This window comes from Triplophysa rosa, linkage group LG17 (genome assembly GCF_024868665.1).
Source record: "Triplophysa rosa linkage group LG17, Trosa_1v2, whole genome shotgun sequence".
NCBI lineage: Eukaryota > Metazoa > Chordata > Actinopteri > Cypriniformes > Nemacheilidae > Triplophysa > Triplophysa rosa.
This window is the reverse complement of record NC_079906.1, coordinates 16,289,042-16,313,897: the sequence shown is the minus strand read 5'-3', so window position 1 is coordinate 16,313,897 and position 24,856 is coordinate 16,289,042. Positions and strand designations below refer to the sequence as shown.

Genomic DNA, 24,856 nt, shown 5'->3' with positions numbered 1-24,856 from the left:
TTAAAGATGGGATTTGAGAAGTGCTTTAAGTGTTAACAAAAGGGCAGAGGAGATGATGTTCATGTTTAACAAATCAATGTTATTTGCTTCTCCTGAAAAGATTAAGTTTAACAGGCAAAACGTTTATTTAACAAACAAGTGTGAATTGCTTCGCTTATTGTTTTGCGTATTACCCCCTGCTTCTTTTTCATTAGGTTTTTCTTATCTCGTTTTCACCTTTCCTCACATTTTCCAAATTTGTCACTTCTCTTCTTCACACCTTAAGGAAAGCCTGGGACTCATGAATGTGGAAAAATAAGGACAAAATGTTCAATCACAGCAGGATTTCTCATTTGTGTGAAAGAGGTGGCTCTAGTTTGCTTGTAAAAAAAACTCTTAAGTAAACAGAACAGTACATCAGCCCATATGTGTTAGAAGTTCTGCCCTTCTTTTATATTATTGCCCATTAGGTGTAGAATAAAGCATGATCATAGATCAGGGAAATTATTAATGTTGACTTTCGGCTATGAATACAGATATACGAAGCAGGTGTGCAGGCTTTCAGCTGGATTAAGCTGATTGTACAGTTGTTGGATCCTTAACACACGTTTACATGTTCTTGGGTGAAGAAGAATTGAGAAGTGAGAGGATTTGCAATTTGCTTTTGGTAGGGCTGGAATTGAATGGGAACAGCTGCTTTAGGAGTGAATAAGTGTTAATTCATGACAGTCCGTCCCAAAATCCTGAATGATCTCCACCTTTGGTGGTTTGATAGAGCATGTGGAGAGCTTGTCAGACCAGTCAGGCCAAGCCTCCCTCCGTGCATGACTCACCTTTCGCTTCAGTCTCTCACTCATCTACAGTATATTATGTCGCTTTCTCTTCATCGTGTTTGCTCATGAGAAAATGTGACCACACTTTTAAAAAAGAAAGATTTCATGTAAGGCTGTCACGATACCAAAGTGTATGGTGATACTACTTCATGGTTATTTGTGATTGTCATGTTGTAAACCCCCAAAAAAGATAACTACTTTACAGCTGTGGTTATAGCCTATACAAGACTTACTCAATAAAACTAACGCAATAAAATATCATAAAGAGATTACTGTATCATACATTTCTGTATTTGGTCCACACCGATATTTTATTGTCTTGATCATTGATATTTAAACTGAGGTGACAACACACAGGTACTGAAACTTGTTAGTACAACTAGTATTGTAAAAGGGCTTATATTCTTATATTTTATATTGTTTATTACAGTTAAATAATAGGTTGGGTGTGACATGGACCATAATGAAATCCAATTAATTTTCTGAAAAGAAAACTCATTACAATTTTACTTTTCTACATGTCTTGATAAGGAGGGGATTCTTGTATAGGAACCATTAAAAGATCTTTATTTTTGCATGCACATTCAGTATTCCAGTTGGTCCCAACCCTCTTGTCTTTTACTTTCTCTCATTCTGTCCTCCATTATTGCTCTATCTCTTGAGCACACTTGACTCCTGCTCTTCTATTCTTCCCTCTTATATCTCAGGCACTCCAGCTCCCCTCCTTTCGCCTCTTAAATCACTGTGAAAGCTCAATTTCACACTCAGCTTACCCACTTCTCCCAAATATTTCCCACCACAGTCCCAGGCTCCTGCCATAGATGGGTGCAGCCAAACACTTTTTTCTGTTGCAGGTTTTGACCTCCCAGGGCATTAGATGCCTGGCAAGACGCTCTTAATACAGTGCTTTTAGAAAGTATTCACGATTTTGTACGGTATTGAATCAAGTTGTTCTTAATTTGGCATTTTTGCAACTGATTCTCAAGTAAAAGGATAACTCTTAACAATGGAACATAATTACTGTATACATTAATATAAAAAAATGATTTTATTAATATCCCCCCTTTTGCATTGCCAAATTTTTATACAGTTTTTAGGATTGCATCCCCATCTGCTCTGATTTTCAAATAAACACGGCAATGTTTTGATAGCGCCACAGTTTTTTGGAGGAGAATCGTAGTTCAAATACAGGAGTTGTTTGGCAAGACTGCATATGCCACCGTTCAACCCCCATATCCTGGTCTTATGTGGTTCATGTTCATTATGTAATTTTGTATTATATCGGGGTGCGGTGTGCTTTTGAGTTTTATGATTAATTAAACCAAGATTAGGTTTTGACCTTATCACACAATGTTGTCATGTTCCACCGTGCTGAAGACTTGTCATCTCAGTCTCATATTCTGTTTTTTTTTGTGTTAGACACCCAAGTGTTTTTAAAGAACTGTAGCAGGGCCCATAGTTAAAGAGCTTTGGGGCATTAATGTAAAGCTGTCTTTAGCAGTTGGCTTCGTGCCCAGGCTGTGCTCATTTTCGCCTTACTCTTGCACACGGTGATATTTTGAGACCTCTTGCACGCTGGTCAGAGTGCAGGAAGTCAGTATTAGCACTCAATACACTTCCTGTCTTGAGCTGTAGTAATGTGTTCCTCAGCACTGCTTTGAAATCATATGACCTGCCACCCAGTGTCTCAGAGGGAAGTGTGCTCTACAACCTGCTTCTATTTATTTCAGAAATGTGCTTCTGATGTCAGGAAATCGGCTTTATAGATTCATCAAAACCAGAGAACATATATAGACTATGTGTTTAAAGATTTGACTTGAAAATGTTGGGCTTGGCTTATGTGTTCTTTGTGCCGTCTTTGTTTCTTTGTGACTTCTATGACGTCCACATGCTTCCTGTGTTTTGAGAGGAAATGAGTGAAAGTTGTTGATCTGTTTGGACTTTCCATTTTAAATTCACTGTATGGTGCATCACTACTATGAGGGGTTATTGTTTCATGCCTCTGTCTCTCACCTCTTTCCCTGACAGCACCATCACCTGTAGTGTTTGTATCGGAGAGAGTGCTGTGGTTAAAGTCTGCAAAGGCTTTTTTTCCTTCACTTTGTGACCTCAGAAGAATAACATTCAGAGCTGTATGACATTTTTAATTGAAAAGCAAATTTTACTTTCAATAATGTGCTTGTAATACAGTTAACTGGTTCTTTTAATTGTGATTATTTTGGTATCAGTCATAAGTGTCTTTTTTGCACATGAAGTACTAAACGGGTAACTTAGTAGTCATCGATTGATTTTGAGTTCTCTTATATGAGTTCTCTTATTATACATACTTGGAAAGTAGTTATTTGTCTGTATGTAAGTATGTATAAAACAAAACAGTAGGGATTTATAGTGCAGCTATCATGATTACTTTTAAGAACAAGTGAATCAACACTACTGTAGCACTACTTCAGTCTCTCTCTTTGTCTCTGTCTCGCTCCCTCGATTAGTAAAGTGTGCCGTGTTAATAGCTGCATGAAACAAAATGCATTTTTACATATTTTTAAGCCCGTGGCACTGGAGTGATGTAGTTTTGATGTGCTGCTCGCTCATAATACAATCACATTTACCAAAAGGGCCGCAGCAGTAAAAGTGTTTCTAATGGAAAGTAAAGAGCGGTAGGACTTACTCAAAATCTATGAATACCACATTGTCACTTGTGTTCTTAAGTAACAGCTAAATAAATATGATTAGCAAATTTCTGAGTGTTTTCCAAAAGCACAATGCAAATATGAAACAGCACATGATTTTATCACACTGACTGTGCTTGCTATGAAATAAGTGTCTAAAAGAAGTATCAAGATGTGTACTGTAGTCTCACATGCATAGTTTACTTTCTACTACACTCTGTGAAACTGCTTTGAAACTATGTGTTTTGCAAAAGAACACTATACAAATAATTAAATGAAGTAGTTCCTCCTAAAAAAAAAACAGACATATAAATATATGCAGCTAAGAAATTACTATTTTTTATTTTTTGTAGTGGTTCCAGTGAAAATGTAAAAAAATATAAACCCAACTGGGCCTGTAGCAAAAAACCTTAGCGTTGAGCCTTGTGTTCACTTGCATCTTGATTATTCGATAAATCGTTTAATCAACAAAATAATCATCAGATTACTTGATTTATCAAAATAATTGATAGTAACAGCCCTAATTCTAATTATCGCCAATTATATTGGTTATCAGCCATAAGCAGAGGTGGACGAAGTACACAACTTCCTTACTTGAGTGAAAGTACAGATACTACTGGTCAAATATTACTCCACTACAAGTAAAAGTTGTAAAGACAGATTCTTACTTAAGTAAAAGTACAGAAGTACATGCTTTTAAACGTACTTAAGTATTAAAAGTAAATTTCCTTTATGTCAGTTGTGCATTGTTTTATTGTCGTATACCTTATGCCTCTGAAGCAACCTACTGAACACACTGAGTAGTTCACAGTATCAGTTGTATTAAAGGATTAGTTCACTTCAAAATTTGCCCCCATTGACTTTCCATGGTATTTTTATTCCTACTATGGAAAGTCAATGGGGGAAAATTTTGCAGTGAGCAACTCCTTTAAGAGCTTTATATGTTTAGCACATATATGTTTAGTTTAGATATAATCCTGTATGATCATTTAGCCTAATTATCCTCATTAGCCCCCTAGGCCTATGTATTTATGAGCAGTGTTCTTTTATTTTGTATATTCCCTTTACCAGTTTTAGCAGCAATTTACCAGTAAGTAATAAGGTTCTTGTAAATAGTAAAGTGTAGAAGCCATGTGTTTGTTGGATTTATTACCATTTGTATCACCATAATTTAACTACAAACATACTGTAAACTATAGCTAGTATAATGAACTATGTTCATTATGTGTTTAGTTGCTGTGGTTTTACTAAAGATTATTAATTGGAGTATGGTTCCCATATATAGAAAATGGTAAATATGTTGATACTGTGGTTTTACTGCAAATACCATCCCTGCTGAAAAAACAATGAATTTTTGAATTAGAATGAGATTTTTAAATTAAATTCCTCTTTGTAGTGTGTTTTGGGTTTTATTCCAATAGGATTTACCATCCCATCAATAGAATACATCACAAACAACTAGACAACAAGTATCCATAATACAAGTCCCATTATAACCATTAAATCCATTACATTTTATGTTGTATTTTGGGCAGGGTTCTATTGTTTTTATTTCAACAGGAATACTTCAACTATAGTTACTTCAGTAAAAACATCATTCATTCTCCAAATCGCTTTAAATGATATAGCAGCAGATCAGAAGTTAACACGCACGTGTAGCTCAAGGTGTATGTGATGCTTATTTACCGTTTAGCCGTTATGCCGATCATTTTCATGACAATGTTTCTATGATCTTTGACTGATCGTAACCCACAGATGATTACACCACACTTTAACATGTGCCTTTTTCGTCTTTTAATGTTCTATTTGTCTTTTTAGAGCACTATCAATGGTGTAGCAGCGCCTACGTTTACATTAGTTTAGCGGGGAAGATCCCAGAGTTGCCAGATTTCCGTTAAAAAACTGCCAAATGGCCATTCAAAGCTTGCCGGAAAACGGCGAGCATAGAAAAACTGAAATACTTGGCAACAGTAAAAGGTCCTGGCAGATCGCAAGCCAGATAAATTGCGCACACAGGAAAACCCGCTGCATAGAAACCATTTTCTACTTTTGGACCTTTTTATAAATGTAGTGGAGTAAAAAGTATGATATTTGTCTTTCAAATGTAGTAAAGTTAAAGTACAAGTACTCAGAAAAAATAATACTCAAGTAAAGTACAGATACTCAAAAAGTGTACTTAAGTTCAGTACTCAGGTAAATTTACTTCGTTACTGTCCACCACTGGCCATAAGTAGTATTAACTCAATATTGTTTGGTACTATACATGAGTAATGTTGTATAAAAGTCACTGATGTTGTCTCAACTGGGGCAGTCCTAATCTTGTCCTTGTCTTCATATTCCTTCACAGCTTTGCAGTGTGTGGATCCTATGAAGCCTTGTGTGAACAATGCTACCTGTGTCACCTTCCACAATGGAACAGGCTACTGCAGGTAAGACAAGGCGGCTAAGAGTTAAATTCCACCGAGTCTGAATCTCCTCAAAAAAACTTGATGAGAGAAAGCCCTCAAGGGGAACTGGAACAGTCCAGCAGGGAGGATGTTTTTCACAACGCTGCGTTGCCTAATTTAATTTCTCCACAGAAATAATGAAATTAGGTCTCTAATTTCCAGGGTGTCCGCAGGGTCTTAAAAAGTATTAAAAGTTGATAAATCAATTTAGAGAAAATTAAGGCCCTTAAAAAGTATTAAAAAGTCTTAAATGCCCTTTTTCAAGGTATTAAATTGTGTATCATCTTTTCATATTTTTGGCCAAAGAGGTCATATGCTAAAGTTTGCCTGAATTCAATCATTGTGTAGGCGAATGTAGTGAGAGGTCCATTTTAGGGCTGAACGATTTCGATTTTTTTAAGCACCTTATCTTCTGTATTATTTAATAAAGAATATCAATAAATCATGGTAACCAACCATGATAGATTAACCATAAACTATAGGCCAGGCTTAAAATCATATTAGTTGATGCATGAAATGATTGACATATTTTTATTACCTCAATCATACTATATATTGAATGATTTGTAAAATTTCTAGCCATGTAAACATGTAATAATTATCATGACATAAAGCACTGACAAATAAGCTTGGTGTAACATGAAAGTCATTCATTTCTGAAACTAAAGTGCAGATTACATAAATATAAAACTAAACTGTGGCTTTACCACACTCATTAATTTGATAATGTAGAGTCACTGTAATAAACAAATGATAAACATGTTGATTGCACTTAAACACTGTCTGTTAACTTACTAGACAATCTTTAAATAAATAAGTAAAAATATAAACTAATAATACAGTATATGTATTATCTTATATACAGTATTGTCTTTTATTATTGTGTAAGTGCTGAATGACATTAGCAGTCCTGCCCCTTGAGGTAGCATTAATGTTAGCACACACAATATCTGACACTGCGCAGCATCATCCACACAGAACAGCCTGTTTTGTAACGTGCACAAACAAACCGTCACAAACAAACTCAACACATTTTTCTGTTTTTTCATCTATTAGTGCATGTGACACTTTCAGTTGACTTGTAAATGTCAGGGAAGTTTGGTCTGTACACACATTTCATATCTGAAGTAACGTTAGGCTACTGTAGAGATCCACCTGCTGCTCTTTTACTGCTTTGCCCTGCTACCACCGACCTCGCACTTCAAAATAGTTTTATTTTAGTTTAGTTGTTGTTGCTCTTGTGGAATAGATGAACAACAGTTTATTTGTATTTAGATACTATATACAGTATTTTAGAGGTGCACCAATTGTAATGTTCAATAATTTGTCTTGTGTGTTATTACGAAAAAATGTGCATTGAAGAAAGTAAATATGGTTTTATATATACCAAAAATTGGAATTTGCAGGTTTCACTTATAATAAAATCGGAAACCGAAATTGTCCAAGAAAATTGCATCTCTAATATATTTAGAGGCTATTTTGCGGAAGTCCCGCCATTCTCCCGCAGCCCGCATGCACACAGGAGTGTCTTACTGCCCACACCCATCATATCCGGTTATAAACATTCCCTAGCTCTTATTTGAGTTACTAGTTGACAGGACTTTTATCACATAATAGTCGACTTAAAAAAATCGGAGGTCGTTCAACCCCTACTTTCTAATAAACCTTTCATTGGGGTAGTCACTCAATTAAATCTCTTGTGCTTCGTTCCCACCCTTCTGAATTATGTTGCATTAATAAGGAGTTATCACAAACTAAGACTGTTTAGTTGTGCTATTTTACAATCAGTATATAGCAAATGTAAAGTTAAAGTGTTCGCAATGTAACCGGTTAACTTGAAGTGGCGATGAGGTCATGATTCCTGTATATACCTTGATTTCCAAATATTACTGAGTTGCATATTGCCAAATATCTTTTGCTCCCACAATGCATTGAGAAGTAAAGGTTCAATGATTGCTTTTTATGTGTGTGCGGTGCATTTAAAACCGGCTCTGAGTGTAGGAAAAACTATGCAAAGCATATTCAAAAAAGAGCAGTAGCAGCTGGAATGGAAAAACTGTAAAATGCATCCAATTCTTGTGGTTCCAGAGTTGAACACACACACAAGTTTCCCTGTTGAACACTACTTGTGGCACATCCCAGCTTGTAATTGTGCTTTTTCTGATGTATGATTGAAGGTTACATTTATCACAATGCCCAAAATAAACTCTTGGTTACAAACCTATCATGTTACACTTCAAAGGCCTGTGAAACACAGAGAGTCAGTTTTCTCAGTACTGAAGGAATCCTCTTCCTACAATCTACAGACATTGAAACATATTTTACAAATTCCTCTTGTCTTTTTTACCTTGAAATGTATCTTGTGCACTGTGGGTTTGGGTTACAGTAAGGACATCCATACCACTGCATCTCGAAACACGGCATCCTGAAATAACAGAGAAATTGAAACCACAAGGACGTTCTGTGAATCAGGACAGGAATGCACAAATAGCTAACCTCAGCATCACGTTTAAGATAAAAAATATTCTGAAATTATTTGTGATATCTGTAGAATTCCTCAGCTTCTAGGAAATTGTTTCTTAATTCTGGTAATTTGCAACCAAACGTTGCAACATTGGCTTTTCTGTGTTTTTCGCAACACAAATTACAAGGAAAGAAAGTGAGTCACATGCTTAGACCTTTAGCACCCGTTCTGATTTACAAAGACGAGTAAGATTAAACTCTTTATATTTCAGGATTTATAACACTTATTGCTCATACTCATACTTATCTCTGTTATACTGTGGGGTTGTTTCAATTTAAGATCATAGTGTACGTGCAGTGAAGAGGAGGTTCAGTTGTATCAGATTTGAACTAATTGTTTCCACAGTATTAAACTTAAGCATTTAGGTAGTAGGGATGGGCGATATTATATCGTTTGTGATATACCGGTAGAAATTCCCCACACGATAGGAATTAGTCTTCCCGCGATATAAACGATAAATTCTAGTCGATGACGTATTTCTTTGTGAGACCCATTCACAGCTCATATGTGAAGCGAAAACGGGTATAGCGGAGGGCGGACGTGAAGCTGAGAAAGAGTTTGCACTAAAGCTCTAAATCTCGTTTAGGTTGGCACTGTAGATGCATCCGAGTTAATGTTTAGTTTCACTTTCGTTTTATTTAATTCGTTTGTTAAGTATTCGTTGATAGTCATAATAAGTTACACCACAACATTTAGTTTGGCTAAAAGTATTTATTTAAACATTCGTTAGATGTTATGAGCGCGTGCGCAAATTGTTTAATACGATTTCTTGCCTGTTATATACAGCATGAACGGAGCGTCCCGTGCGCAGCTCGCGCCCACATGTGCTTTCATAGCGACACAGCGCGCACAGCACTGCTGCCTGTTTACATACAGTACAAATGCGAGTTTGTATTACGTTATTTTAAATATGTTTATGAGCGTATAAAAGCATGGATTATTTAATTAGATTTCTTTTATCCGCATTTTTCTGTTCTCTTTCTGTAGCGCGAGTCATAGACAGATTCAGTGTATGTTGCTGTGAGAAGAGAAGGTTCACACAGTTCAAGAGAGTGATTGAAACCACCCAACAATAGAAATGATACAGTTTTAGGTATGACATGATGTGTTTATTGAGCTTTAGATTTAACTTTTCTTTACTACAACCTTTTGAAGTCGAATCTCACTATTATATTTTATATTTACAAAAATACTGTAGGTATATTTTAGGAGCTGTTTGATTTGGGGTAATTTTTATTTTTTGATAATATTTGTTTTTCTGAGGGTCTAGACTACATGCAGCTACTATCACTTGACGCAAAAAACAGCGGTGGATGGCGTTATGGCTATATCGCAATTTTTATCGTTATCGCAACAAATACCAGGAATTATCGTGATAGAGTTTTAGGGCCATATCGCCCATCCCTATTAGGTACTCGGAAGACAAAAAAAAAGAAACAAATTAAGCAATTGTTATATGATTGTTGATTCCAGTCCAGGTCTTGGTCTGACTCAAATTGTTTCCTGATCTTATCCAGAAGAAATAGCTGAGGAACAGAACACATTCATTCGCTCTACATTTAATCTCAGTGTAGCAGAAAGAATTTTGACATTGAAGAGATCTCATTTGTATTTCCTAATGGAGGGAGGAAAGAAAGGTGTCTTAAAAAGATAAGCTTAAACAAGAAGGTTGAGTGAAGTCATCCACTTTCTGAAATTCCACACAGCTGATAGAAACTGTAACACCGGTTGCTGCCGGATCCGACAGCTCTCGGGTCTCCACAGCTCGAACGCACAGTGCTGGAATGCTCTTAAAGTTCAAGAACTCTGCCTGACTTTGCCGGAGATTGGAAGAATACACTCTTTCAGCCACCTGAAATGGCTGCCTGGGTGTGCGTGCGGTCTCAAAATGGAACAGGCTGACACAAGGTGCTCTCAGGAGTTACTAATACATTCTGTGTAGGTGAGGTGACACCTGAGAACCAAAGTCAACAAGGTGTTTTTCAGTTTTTTCCCTCTGACACTGAGAGCTCAGTACAGGAAGAGAACTGTGAGAGAAGCTGGCAGAGCAGGGTGTGTGTGAGCGGTCAGACCGGTGTGTCTGCAAGCCTCCAGCCAAGGTGTGAGAACCAAGCTGTGTGTTACCTGAAAGTTTTTGCGTGCTTATGTGTGTCGTGTGTAGATATATGTTTCTGGTTTCAGATGTACATGTGTGTCATTGCAGTTGCAGTTGTGTTTTATAAAAAATAGAAGCACGTGAGGAAGCAACTTGCAGAATTTCCACTTTAGCATCTTCCTAGAACCACAGTTTCAAAACATGCAAAACATCAAAACTTGTTTTTTTAGTGGTGTGTAATGTGTGTCATGTCTGCACTTTATTAAATGGCATTGTAACAATTCAGAACAATCGGAAACTGACACAACTACAGACTTTCGCAGCTCGCAAATGAACGTGCATTCAGCCCGAGTGAGTTAGCAGTAAGGGAGTAGCTGGTGGCGTATATGTGTTTTGAGTGTAGTGAAGTAAGACTGGATTGAATAGCTTTTCTTTGCCCAGAATCGTATTTTCCCTCCCCCACATCAAACAAGATCTCTTTGTTTTGGCCTGCGTAAGGGGTGCAAACTTATTAATTTTTACCCCTCACTTCCTTCCCTCCCTTTCACCCATTGCTCCCCCCTCAGTCGGAAGAGAGAGTAGAGTCTGCTTGGCGTTTGTTTAATCTGACAGGTAGAATGTGCCTGCGGGGAGAGCATAACAGTATAGAGACGTCTTTTAGTGCTCAAGAGGGTGAAACCAGAGATGTGCCTGCCTGCTGGTAAGAGATAGATGAGGTAGAGAGAGATTACCCTGTCAATACATCTCGCCTCATCTATCCATCAATCATCTCTTATGTAGTTTTTTTTTGCTTTTTCATTGTGATAGTTTCTCTCTGTCCCTCTCCCCCCCCTCGCTCTCTCTCTCTCTCTCTCTCTCTTCCTTTTTAATCTTCGTGCCATACCATCCCTTTCTTTTAACATGTTCTATTGTTCATGCCCATCTTTCCTCACTCCTTTTTCATCTCTGTATGCCTGCAGGCTGAGCTGATTTGTTTCAAAGCCACATTCAAAGTGTGATGGCCTCAGTCTGCCAACCAGAAACTCTAATCGTAAAAGGGAGAGAGATCGAAAGAGAGAGAGAGGGTAGGAGACATGTAGCCAGTACTGTTGATAACACTCCGGCTTAAATCAACAGCTCAACTGTGTGTGAAGAGTGGCAAGCAGCAGTCGTGATTTACTTAAGCACCGTTTACACAAACGCGGAACTCAGAAGCTGTATTAGTGAGGGTCGCTCGTAGACACAATGGTTTTTCACAAAACAATGATACTCCTAAAATAAATCTTTTACTGAAAACAGGATTTAAAACTAAGCATGATTGGACAGATTTTTGAGCCTTTTGAGTAGCGAGCTCCTTGCATGTTGTCAAATTTTGGCTCTTGACATGTTTCGTTATATTTGTGAAGATATTAGGGTTGTAACAATTCACCGCGAGCTGGTTGAAAATCGATTATAAAATGTGACGATTCAAGCCGGTTGAGATGTTATTTGAATCGCAATACATGTTTTGAACAGCAGGGGCCGCTGTGTTTACTGAAAACTTGGAAAACGTGGATATGCTGATATTTATTAAATGTAAAAAAAATTGTAAAAAAAAATTATTTTTATTTGATTTGGAATTTGTCTTTAAATTTGAGTTTAGTTTTGTTATTTGACATAAAAGAGATTTATATTTTACAAAGAAATTTGCAGCATTTTAGAGACAATAAAAGGGCAGTTGTTCATTTCTAATTTGTCTCATTTTGTAAAAATAAATCGTGAATGATATCAGTATTGTGAATCGCATCCTGAGCTGAGAGAATCGTTACATCCCTAGATGATATATTGAAGTTTGATGCAACTTCAGGCTTTTGGCCAAACATCAGATGAACATATTTGTTGTTTTATACAAGCTAATAATAATTACTACAGTCTAGGGCTGGGCGATGTGTTTAAAAAATATGATCGATAATCAACTTTAAAATCATCGCGATATCCGATAATATCGGGTGTGTTTGACTTCATGCAACGTTGAGCAGACGATCAATTTGCGGATACGGACCGGCAGGGAATTCGTTCCGGACCAGCCAAGTTTCAAACAAACACGCACGCAGGCATGCGTGCACACACACACGCACGCACACACACGCACGCACGCACGCACGCACACACACGCACGCACACGCACGCACACACACACACACAGGCGCTCCACGCGCACAAACCAGTGTTGCAGTGACTTCTTTCATCAGGTAAAGCGCGTAGATAAACCATTGCTTTTATGCAGTAGAAAAGTGTTGCAGGTGTCCTGAAATTTCATCCTACCCGTCAGATTATCCTACCAGGCATTCGCACATCAATGTTACGTCATTTTTTTGCGCTATAAAATCACCCTACCTGTTTATTTTATGCTGCTACGGGAATATGATAGTGTATTTTCATTGTTAAGTCATTCTACATATTATTTAATACCTAATATAATATAGCACAATTTGATTGGGTAAATTAATTTTATGTGTTTATTTTAAGATGGTAGGACTATCTGACAGGGTATTTTGCATTGTAAAATCATCCTACCTGTTTATTTTGTAGATGTGGTTTAGATTATATTAAGGTTTGCCCTGCGGTAGGAAAATCTGACAGGTTACGACAATTCGAACACCGGTACAGCCCCGCGAGCGTGAGGTTTTGCTTTGCCGACGCAGCTCGTCTTTCTCTTGGTCTTTCTGTGCAGCGACCGGCAGAAAACAGCAGCTCATTCAACTGACCGAACAAAACAGCGTTTCCAAAATTCTGTCACTGTTACTGACTGCCTGGGCATATGAACATTAACGTTCACGCTAAAGCCTACATCGCATGGTAATGTTATAATGCGTATATTCCATTATTATCAATTATCGTCTGGTATCTGTCTGTTGTAATCGACATCGGGATATTTGCGAGACATTGGCGATATACGATAACATCGTCACATCGCCCAGCCCTACTACAGTCTTCAATCTCTCCATCCTTCTTTAATACTCACGCATACTTGCTTTATGTCATTTTTTTTCAAATTATGTTTTGGCAGCTACAAAGATAAACTAGCTGCTATAGCTCATTTAGGATAGTCCCTGACTCCCTGTACTTCGAGGCATCGGTGTAGGTGAAAATGTGTGTGTGTTGAATTTGCTAAACCACACACTTGTACAAAACAGTTCATCATGAAAGAAAATTACTCATCCTTGCCAGCTAACCTGTGCGAGGCTTGTCAATAACTGCTACGGGCCTGAAGGGGCCGTCCCACGTCAAGATGAACCGGAGTCTGTTGAAAACACTCGCACAAATTCTCACAAACGTTTCCTATCGCCGGAGGCTTCACACAGTAGTGGGAAATGTGGCAACCAGGCCTTAAACCCACGACACACCATGCTGACAAGTGGAGTTGAGTGACAGAAAGGTGACGTGATTTTGAGAACAATCAATGACACACAAATGGTTTTAGGTTACAGGGCATAGTTTTGTTGTGATTTTTTTTAACCTTGCATTCCTTTTCCTAAGTGTCACACTAGGGTGGAGGTGATTATTACAGTTGTAGGATGCAGACACAAAGGTGACTGATTCAATCCTGAACAGGGACCTTATCAGCATTGTGTTCCTGAGAAAGGTGCTTAATCCATGGTTGCTTGAAGGGAATCGGCCCTACAGTTAAAAGACCGGGGGGCTCTTGGAATGAGAGCCGTTTGGTAAATTGCAAGTAATTTACCAACTATCTATTTGGGAAGTTAGTGCTTGTTAGCATTCCATTAAACTACAGCAGTGTTGGTGGTGTTTGCTGATATCGAAATACAAGCCAACCATTTGCATTCTTTGTAGCAGCTCATCAAACAAATCAATAAGGATGAAAATCTTTGCAAATGCTGCGCCTTGTTTGAAAAAGATCACACGTCAGGAGGTAACATGATTTTCTAAAATCGTCACAATAAATGTTTCCATCTGTTAAACAAATTGTGGTTAGTCCCGCTCTTTTTGGAAAAGCCATAGTTGTGGACATGGGCGTGTTGTTGACCCCAGGGGATATATAAAGACCACCTTTCCTGTTATCTAGAACAAAGACCCCATGGATAATTTCAGATAATCATCTTGATTTAGTGGAATCCAGTAAAATGTTTTCTTTCTGTAACAAGATCCGAAAACATTTTGGAATTCAAACTGTCTCTTTCAAACTTTTGTTTATTAATGCCATTCAGTGTGATGAATCAGTTCATTCCTAACCGATTTGTAAATGTTTGCCTTTTGTTTTGCTTAAAGGAGTAGTTCACCTTCCAAATCATTTACTCACCCTCTTGACTTTCTTTCTTCTGCAGAACACAAAAGAAGATATTTTGAAGAATGTTGTTAACAGCCCTCCATTTACTTGCATTGGTTACAGTAGAAGTGAATGGGGGGCTGTGCTGTTCTGTTACCAACATTTTTCAAAATATCTTCTTTTGTGTTCTGCAGAAGAAAGAAAGTCAAACAGGTTTGAAATGATAAGAGGGCGTGTAAACGATGACAGAATTTTCATTTTGAAGGTGAACTACTCCTTTAAGCTTTTTTAAATGTGTTTGCACCAACAGGAAAGGTCTTTGTTTTTGTAACATTACATTGTTGTTTATGATACACGTTACAAATAATTATGTTTATGAAGTTCCATGCCCTGAAGTGCCAAGGTAGGACATTAAAACTTGAAATAAATTTCAGTTTAGGATTTGTTCAGTTTTTTTTTTGTGCAGACTTTACACCGGCACAATGAATCTTTTCATCAACGCACAGAGGAAAATGGTAGAGTAACTGAGTGAAAAGAAAAGATATTTGAAAGCGTCACGGAGAGAGGCATAGGGAGGAAGCGTATATTAAGAAAGAGTAAAGAGTGGAGAACCCTCCCTTTAGTGAGACATGCTGTTTTCAGATCAGATTTATAGCACATATGTACTCAAAGCCACGCTAAGTTTGACCACAACACTTTAGCCTACAGTACTCCACCCTTCTCTGCTCTGTTCATCTCTTTCTCTCTTTTTCTGTTTCTCTCTTCTCCTTTCTTTCTTTCTTTCTTTCTTTCTTTCTTTCTTTCTTTCTTTCTTTCTTTCTTTCTTTCTTTCTTTCTTTCTTTCTTTCTTTCTTTCTTTCTTTCCTATGTTACTCTATCGTTTTGTCCCCCTCCCCCTTTCCTCTGCTCTTTTTTCCCTCTGTGTTTTTTTTCAGCGGTTGTTCGCCTCTCCAGCAAAAATTTGAGAAATCTGAAGATGGATGGATTAGAGAGCAGAAGTAGGGAGGGTGACTGCTTCTATAAATACGTCGGACTCTCTAAAATAAAGTGAACAAGGACAGTAGAATTAGCAAAAAGCTATGTTTAGTTGCCCTTTGTGCACGATGTAAAATGTCACATTTTGCCAACTTCTTGTGAAACTAACTAGACCCTCGGCTGGTGAGTGGTAGATAATCTCAGTACTGTGGTTTTGGGGGTGGGGTAAAAACTCAGAGGTGACGTTTTGTACGACTAAGTGAGTGGCCAGAAATCAAGTTCCTGATGAGGTGTCTAGTAAAAATATGAACTAGAAAGAGCTTTCCCCCCACCCACTCACCCCAGGCCCCGTGTATAGCACATGAAGAGGTCAGTGAGCCAGATAGAGGGGGGGGGGGATGGGGGGCACGCTAATATGAACCATCTGTAGAAATCTGACACCCCGAGCAAAAGAGCGAGAACGAGATGGAGAGAAAGAGAGAGAAAAATGCAGTAAGAATAACAAAGGAATCTATAGATGAGTTTAGCTGCAGAGTTTAGTCATTTTGTCATTGTGTGTTTAAAATCTGTGTGTGATGTGTGTGTAAATCATCATCACACTGGGGGGAGGGAATTTATATTTTTGCCACGTGATAATAAGATAAACGATAAGTATAAACATTTTTACGCTAAGAATCTGTATTAGCAGTTGGAGTGTTTTTGGAGAAAATGAGTTTAACAGCCAAGTTAAGCAAATGTGACGCTAAAACGTACTGTAGCATAGGGTCAACGCATGTACAACGCAGGTATTTTTTATTCAAACAAAATTGTAATATAGCCTAAACAAAGAATATAATCATACAAAGCACTGAAGTCCAGAGTAAAAGATACCATTTGTTATCCCATTGTGACATTTTATTATAATGTTGTATGGTGCAGCCGATTCAGTAATTTAACAAAAAATTATTCTGCTAAAAGTTAATTCAATCTGTTGCATGTAAAATGCAAATGCTTTGGAATCCTGGAGAAAAGAAAAGGTGGTCTACTCAGGTTTACCTGGTGAATTCAAGTGGAGATAAAGAAAGAAACATGTCTTTGAATAGTATAAAGTGACAGAGCAGTTGTAAGTCAATCTGAAAGAGGCTCGCTCCCCTGAGCCCAGGCTGTTTGCTTGCGCAGAGTTTAAGCGTGTTTGTTGTTGTTTTATTGTCAGCGCTGCTGTGATCTTGTGACCAGAGGGTCGCTGTGGGTGTGTTCTTTCCCCAGAGCTCACACACACACAGCTGGAAACGGGGCCAGATCACACTCGTGCGGGGTGGTCAGACTAAGACTGCTAGTTTACGACACGCTCACTCATTTGAATGCTTGGAGGATGCATGTTTGCATGTAGTATTTCAATAATATGCACATGACAGGATGAATATAGGAAAATGCATAGGAGAAAAGGGCTATTGTGTACATGTAAGTGTGGGTCAAAAATGTTTTCGATTAAATGCGAAATACGGTTTTATTGCCTTTCTTTTAATTCACCCACATTGGCATGTGTGGCAAAAAAGTTATTTTTTGTTCCTTGTGTGTGTGGCATAAAAATTTCCAAGCGTGAGCTAAGACTGTAACTTCTCACCTGTTACGACAGGAGAATGTGTGTGTTCTGTGTACGACACGCTTTGAGAAACTGGTTGTTTAGAATCTCAAGTAGGTGCATTCACATGGTCATACGGGCGGGACTAAACACACAAGCACAGACATTGTCAAAGGAGGTTTTTTTGTCCCTCATCTCTGTTACCTGACCGTCCTCTGGGAGGCCGGCACCTGCATGGCAGCCGGCCGTTGTATATTCGTACACACACCCAAACAGGCCTCCTCACCAAGGGATATACTGTAGACTACTATTGTTTTCATATACATCTAAATGTACTATTACAATTACTTAAACTTGACTGATTCGTAGCCTTCTCATTAGGTTTGTCTTATTCATACAGTCTTTTGGGGAAGTCTCAAAAGGTCAGAGAAATAGAGACGAATGGGGGAAGTGTGGGCATGCTTTTTTCTTCAATCTTATTTTGCAATCATGTAATTTCCTTTTCGAGAGCTCTAGTCAAGTGCTGAGACTCCGGAGATCTGCAGTGAGAAATGTGTCAAACTGTCTCATGACATGCATCATTTTACACATTTACACATTTTACACATACACATTCTGTATGATTTAGCATCTGGTATTGCCATAATTCTGTCCTCGTTTTGCCATCAAATCCCATCTGACTTAATGGTCTATAGAACCCACTTACCTTTTGTCATGTGAAATGTTTTCAAGAGAAAATAGTCAGACAGAAATATCTGAAATTTGAGTGGACTTGTGTTGAAAAGGCAGAATGATTTTGAAATGTGTCTTTAACAAAAAGCAATTGAATTCATTGGCACATTGGTTCACAACGTAACAGAAAAGAATATTTCTGAAAGGTTTAAAGAGAAGACGAGAGTGAAGATTTCTGTTAGGATTGTCAGTCGAATAAAAACAAATGAATTCGCAGTTATTCTTAATGATTAGTTGTTAAAACATTAACACACACTTTGATTTGTATATGCAAATGTCCATTTGTGGCTTTTTTATTAAGCAAAAGTCATGCTCTTTTTCTGTGTGTGTTTCAGGTGCTCTCCTGGTTTCTTAGGTGAGTACTGCCAGCACAGAGACCCGTGTCACGTGTGGTATTGTCTGAATGGAGGAGAGTGCACTGTGAGTTTGTCTGGAGTTCCTGGAAGCCCCAGCTGCGTTTGTCCTCTGGGCTTCATCGGCCCCCACTGCGAGATCCAGAAAAACTCCGCCTGCTACCCTAACAACCCCTGCAGCAATGGGGGGACGTGCTCGCTCCTTCCCAACGACAAGTACAAATGCCGCTGTGCCCGTGGATGGACAGGTCAGTTCTCTCTCCCTCACTTTATCTCTCTGGCTGCGTAGCATACTCGTGTGCTTTCTAACTAGATTTTATTTTTTAGGATTCATACTTTGGAACATGCCTAAGATGACCTATAATGCTGTCTATGGGGGCATCTCACTATTTGATTTTGAATCACAAGCAGTTTTTCTGTAATCAGATATAAAACATTTAGCTTTAGCTAATATTGCTTCTTAAATGGCCAGCGGCAGCTTTAAAATGCTAATATGCAGAATCACATGTGTGGTGAGCGCATGAACATGTGAGCACCTCACGTGAGCGCAACATGTGCCTCTTTCTCAAAATGTGAAATGTCAATGTAAACAGTCAGTTATGTCTTTGTAAATATATGTAACTGATTGATATAAGGATGACATAGTTTGTGTAAATGCGTAAACAGGCGGGACAAAAATCAACAGTTAAACACAAACACAAAGTCTAAGCCAAATAAACTATTTGTGATTCACAGTCAAACTTGTCGACATTAGAGAATCATGCAGTGGCAATAATTTATGCCAACATTATCCATGTCTATATAGTGATTGTAATCCAAGTATTGAACAAATAATGAAAAGTAATGACATGTATGAATATGAATCTTGGCTGTTCAAGAGTAAATATTGTTTTTCCGTTGTCCTTCCAGGTCAACATTGTGAACATGAGGACACTTGTCTGTCCAGCCCGTGTGCCAACGGGGGTGCCTGCCAAGCTCTCCCAAACCGGGAATTCTCCTGTACCTGTCCCCCTGGTTACCATGGCCCCCGTTGCCTTAATGACACAGATGAGTGTGCCTTGTCCCCCTCTCCCTGCAAGAATGAAGGCTTGTGTGTGAACACCCCTGGGTCATATCAGTGTAACTGCCCGCCCGGTTTTACGGGCCGCCACTGCGAGTTAGTTTACATACCCTGCTCTCCATCACCCTGCCTCAATGGTGGCACATGCCGGCAGATGACTGACACAACTTACGTATGCCACTGCCTTCCAGGTTGGTTCCATAAGAGTAAACAGGAAAATCTGCAAAATTGGAGCAGAAACTAGATTGTTCTTGTTACTTAGATCAGAAGTCATTTTTATATAAAAACTATTCTTCAGCTGAACTTAAATTGAAGTGATATTGATATACAGCTGGGATGGCACGAGGGTGAGAAAATTATGAGAGATTTAAAATTTTGGGTGAATTTGTTTTTATCTCAGACTAAAGCATTTAGCTGTTTTCTGTTTTCTTCATCCGAGACGCTGGTTGTATCTGTATTTGTTTGGGGTTTAAACACACAGAGAGACTTTAAAGAATCTTTAAGAGTGTAGTGTTTAAAGATAGATGTGCTGGCACAACACAGCAACAGGCCAAAACCAGTCTCAGACCTCAGGCAGAGAACCCGAGCCGTGAGAAATGTTTGCTCTCTAAAGTTGAGCAATTACATTTTAATAATGCCACAGTGAGACGGAGCTTCTTTATGACACTGATACCAGCTAATGAGTAGAATTAAAAGCAAGTTTGATATAATTTTCTTCATTATTTATCTTCGATCAGGTTTTAATGGAACAAACTGTGAGGTGAACATTGATGATTGTCCAAATCACCGGTGTCAGAATGGAGCTACTTGCATGGATGGAGTAAACACGTACAATTGCCAATGCCCACCTGAATGGACTGGTATGGAAACGTTGGAGGTCTTTTCTCATCTGTGTTGCATTTTAGTGATTTTGTGTCTTTTCATTCTAATTTCCATCGATAAAAAGACTCACTTACATAAATTTGTAAATTGTTGTATTGAGCCATACAGTTTATTTTAATGAAACCAACAAATTGCTTGTAATAATAGACTCTCCATTAAAATGGAAATCTGTCTGAGCTGATAGCCTCGTGGGCACATGCTACGACATGTGGTGTGGTTTGCGCTTCGAGCGACCAGGGTTCTTGTCTTGTGGCCTTTTCCCGATCCCAACCTGTTCTCTCTCCCACTTCGCTTCCTGTCACTTGCTCTCACTGTTCTGTACAAATAAAGGCAAAAACGCCAAAAAAAAACTAACGAAAAAAAAAGTGTTGAAATCTGGACCATTGTGATCTCAGGTCAGTTTTGCACCAATGACGTGGATGAATGCAGGCTACAGCCCAACGCCTGTCAGAATGGAGGAACATGCAGTAACACACTGAACGGCTACAATTGCGTGTGTGTGAACGGCTGGAGCGGTCCCGACTGCTCTGAGAACATCGATGACTGTGCCGCGGCACCCTGCACCGCTGGATCCACCTGCATTGATCGTGTTGCGTCTTTCGTCTGCAGCTGCCCTCCTGGCAAAACTGGTGAGTAATAAAAGCTGAAGGGGATCTACTTCACCACGCACGGTGTGATGCTATAATAGTTGATAATCAATAATAATTGTATGTCAATAATAAATATTACTGGTTTCATCAGTATGGACAGTTTTATACAGTAGTATACTTTTTGGAGAAATCTAAATGAATATCCCTGATACTACACACAACGCATATTAAACCAGATATGACAGTGTAGTAACCATTGCAATTGTTTTGATAATTAAAGGTTTGCTGTGTCACATCGATGATGCCTGCACCAGTAACCCTTGCAAGATGGGAGCTCAGTGCGACACAAACCCGGTCAATGGCAAGTTTAACTGTAACTGCCCCTCGGGTTACAAGGGCAGCACGTGTGCCGACGACATTAACGAGTGTGTCATCGGTAAGACCACTGGAAACCCTTACAACTTTCCTCATCTCTCTCTGCTTTTATTTTTCTCTTATTTTCTTCCTGTCCTGCATACGCAATATATAATGTATGCTTGCATGCATTACTGTTATGGTTAGATATGATCTCATCTACAGTGTTAATTTGTCTAAAACCTACTGCTTCCTAAGATCATTTTAGTCAAATTCTAAAGGAGCATTACATATCTTCCATTGATGAGATAATAAAAATTTAGAGTGCAACTTAAATTCAAGAAAGTGGAGGCAAGAAATGAAAACACAAGACATACAATTTTGAAACAACCGTATTCAATAAAAAACAAAATAAGAAAATTCTAGCTCAGATCTTTTTAATATCTTATAGATGGCAATAAAATCAGTTGCGAGTCATCTATGCAAAGTGTTATGTACAGTATGTGGAACTATGTATGTGAAGATTTTAAGCATTTGTAGCCCTGATGCCCATTTTTCTGACTTTGTTTAATTTGCTGTCGATCAGGGCCAAACCCATGTGAGCATGGTGGCTCATGTATGAATACAGATGGCTCGTTCACCTGTAATTGTGCTCCGGGCTACACGGGCCCCCGCTGTGAGACAGACATCAACGAATGTATCTCCTATCCTTGCCTGAATGACGCCACCTGCTTGGACCAGATAGGAGATTACACCTGCATCTGTATGGCAGGTAGTTACGCACGCGCTCTATCCCTAACCCTAAACCTAAAGATCATAGAACACTTTTTGCATTTTTAGATTTGTAAAAAATATTGTTCTGTACAATTTATTAGCTTTTTTGCCCGCGGGGACCAAAATTGAGGTCACACGAGTGACACGAGTCCCCATGTGTTGGTGTGTATTCAGGTTTAGGTCCCCACCGGGATATACAAACATGAACACACACACACACACACACATATATACACACACACATATATACATATATACACACATTTATACCAGGCTTATGATATATTATATCCCCTAACCCAACACCTAAACCTAATAATCACACAAACCTTTCTGTGTTTTTTAATTTTCAATAAATATTATTCTGTATGATTTATAAGATGTTTCCCTCATGGGGACCTGAAAAATGTCCCCACAAGGTCAAAATCTACTGGTATTTCTCTCTGGTCCCCACACAGTGATGAATACCAGCACACACACACACTGTAATCAGACGTATGATGACACTGATTTGGCTCAGCGTCCCCTCATTCATTTACTGACTGTATGTGTGTGTTTCCCATTCATAGGCTTTGAGGGAGTTCACTGTGAGATTGACATTAATGAGTGTGCCAGCTCGCCTTGTCTTAATAATGGCAAATGTCTGGACCAGGTCAGCCGATTCGTCTGCGAGTGTCCTCAGGGTGAGCATAAAATTGACCCATGCTGAAAGATGAATTCATTACTGCTGCAACATGCAGATGCTGTGAAGCGCTGCATAATTGTGTGTGGATATGTGATGACATCCTCTTCGGTAGTCATTCAGACTACCATCAACCAGGATGTCTAATGTGATGTCAATGCAGATACTGTTCATTCTGATTGTAAATGTGTGTGTGACCACAGGTTTCACTGGGGAAATGTGTCAGATTGACATTGACGAATGTGCCAGCACTCCTTGCCATAATGGGGCCAAGTGTCTCGACCGACCCAACGGCTATGAGTGTGAATGTGCTGAAGGTGGTGTTATTAACTTTTACACTGCTGTTTTAAACTGTCATAAAAATAATTAAGTAAAACATTGTTGAGTGTAACCGTGTTAACATAACAAATGAACAAATTACTTTAATAATTCATGGAATAGTTCACCCCTAAAAAATTCTGTAATTCTTTGTCATCTTAATAGTTGTTTGAACCTTACTTGAAGCCATTGTTGAGCAAACGTTGTTGACCTTAAACCTGATGCAATAAATCGTACATGTGCCATATTTGATTTGATTGCAGTGGACGAGTTTTTGGTGAATAATGACTCTTGCACATATGGCTTCCTAAATATTTATTAAATTATTAAATGCTTGAGTAGTATGGGCTGTTTTTATGGTGGTTTATTTATTCGAGATTTGAATTGTTGTTCAATTATGTAAATAGCTTTCCTGTGGCTCAGTGGTTAGAGCATGGCACTAGCAATCCCAGGGGATTTTACATAGTCAGAAACAAATGTATAATACAATGCAATGTAAGTCGCTTTGGATAAAAGCGTCTGCCAAATGCATGAATGTAAATGTAAATATAATTCTTATTTTATGCATTTTGTTTTCATTTTTGGGTGAACTATCCCTTTAAGTTGCGCTCACAGATATGACCTTCTCGAAGCATGCGACTTATATTCATATGTCTTATTTGCCGATCTCTCTAGGTTTCACAGGGCCGCTGTGTATGGAAAACATTAATGACTGTGAACCTAAGCGTTGTCACCATGGCGACTGTATAGACAGAATTGCAACATTCTTCTGCGAATGTCACCCGGGTTACATGGGCCCCATCTGCAGTGAGCAAATAAGGGAGTGCCAGAGTGACCCCTGCCAAAATGGAGGGCGCTGCGTCGACCTGGTCAACATGTACCAATGCAACTGCCTGCCAGGCACCTCAGGTGAGTCCAATATATGGTCCAGGCTGTATTCTACATATATGTATCATAATGAAATATCATTTTGTTTATTTTATTTACATGAAGTCCAATTATATTACCAACAAAGTTTGTTTGCAACAAACAAAGGCATTGTTTTGTTTTTTTCATGACCACTTAACGGTTTGGGATTAAACAGGCTGTTTACTGGCTATTGTGCGTTTAACTGATAATAAATATACATGTTAATTTGCTCATGATGTCTATATAATGGAAATTTCTGAATTACCAATTTTTGCAACTTAGTTTATAAAAATAAGGTTGACATCTTGTTATAAAGGGATGGGAGCAGTAATGTCTACACAGCGTAGAAAACTGTCAATAAAAAACAAGAAATGTGGTTTTCCATGAAATGTCTGTTTTAAAAGACCTCCAAAGGTCCCAACATACTGCCGGGCCACCTGTATTAATGAATTGTTAAAAGTTCAGACTCCGAGTTTGCAATGTGGTTGGTTTTTGAGGTCTGACATGGTTCACTACACCCCCTGCTGGACACTCTACCTTACTACACACCCAGAAAATAAAACATTCTAAATAACAGTAAATTAAAATTTAAACAGAACCATTTTTTTTCAACTTTAGAGTGTTTTGTCACATTCTCTGTGTGGTTTTATCTTTGTCTCTATATAGGTGTGAACTGTGAGATCGACCATGATGACTGCGCCAACAATCCATGCCAGCACGGGATCTGTGAAGATGGAATTAACGAGTACAAGTGTGTGTGCGAACCTGGATACACAGGTCTGTTCACACACACACACATGCACATAAAAACATATGTACAGAGCCTTATTTGAGATTTCTGTGTACATAGGCTTTCTCCATCATGTATTATTGTTT

The 24,856-nt window shown here is 38.5% G+C and overlaps 1 protein-coding gene across 1 annotated transcript in view; it reads left to right on the top strand.

Moving 5' to 3' along the window:
• notch2 (notch receptor 2) overlaps window positions 1-24,856 on the top strand; it is a 39,959-nt gene that overhangs the window by 4,290 nt on the left and 10,813 nt on the right. The window contains 11 exon segments of the mRNA XM_057355973.1: window positions 5,826-5,907; window positions 18,394-18,659; window positions 19,321-19,662; window positions 20,209-20,331; window positions 20,749-20,982; window positions 21,224-21,379; window positions 21,884-22,069; window positions 22,641-22,754; window positions 22,957-23,070; window positions 23,747-23,980; window positions 24,647-24,757. Of these exon segments, the coding sequence (XP_057211956.1) occupies window positions 5,826-5,907; window positions 18,394-18,659; window positions 19,321-19,662; window positions 20,209-20,331; window positions 20,749-20,982; window positions 21,224-21,379; window positions 21,884-22,069; window positions 22,641-22,754; window positions 22,957-23,070; window positions 23,747-23,980; window positions 24,647-24,757 (1,962 nt within the window).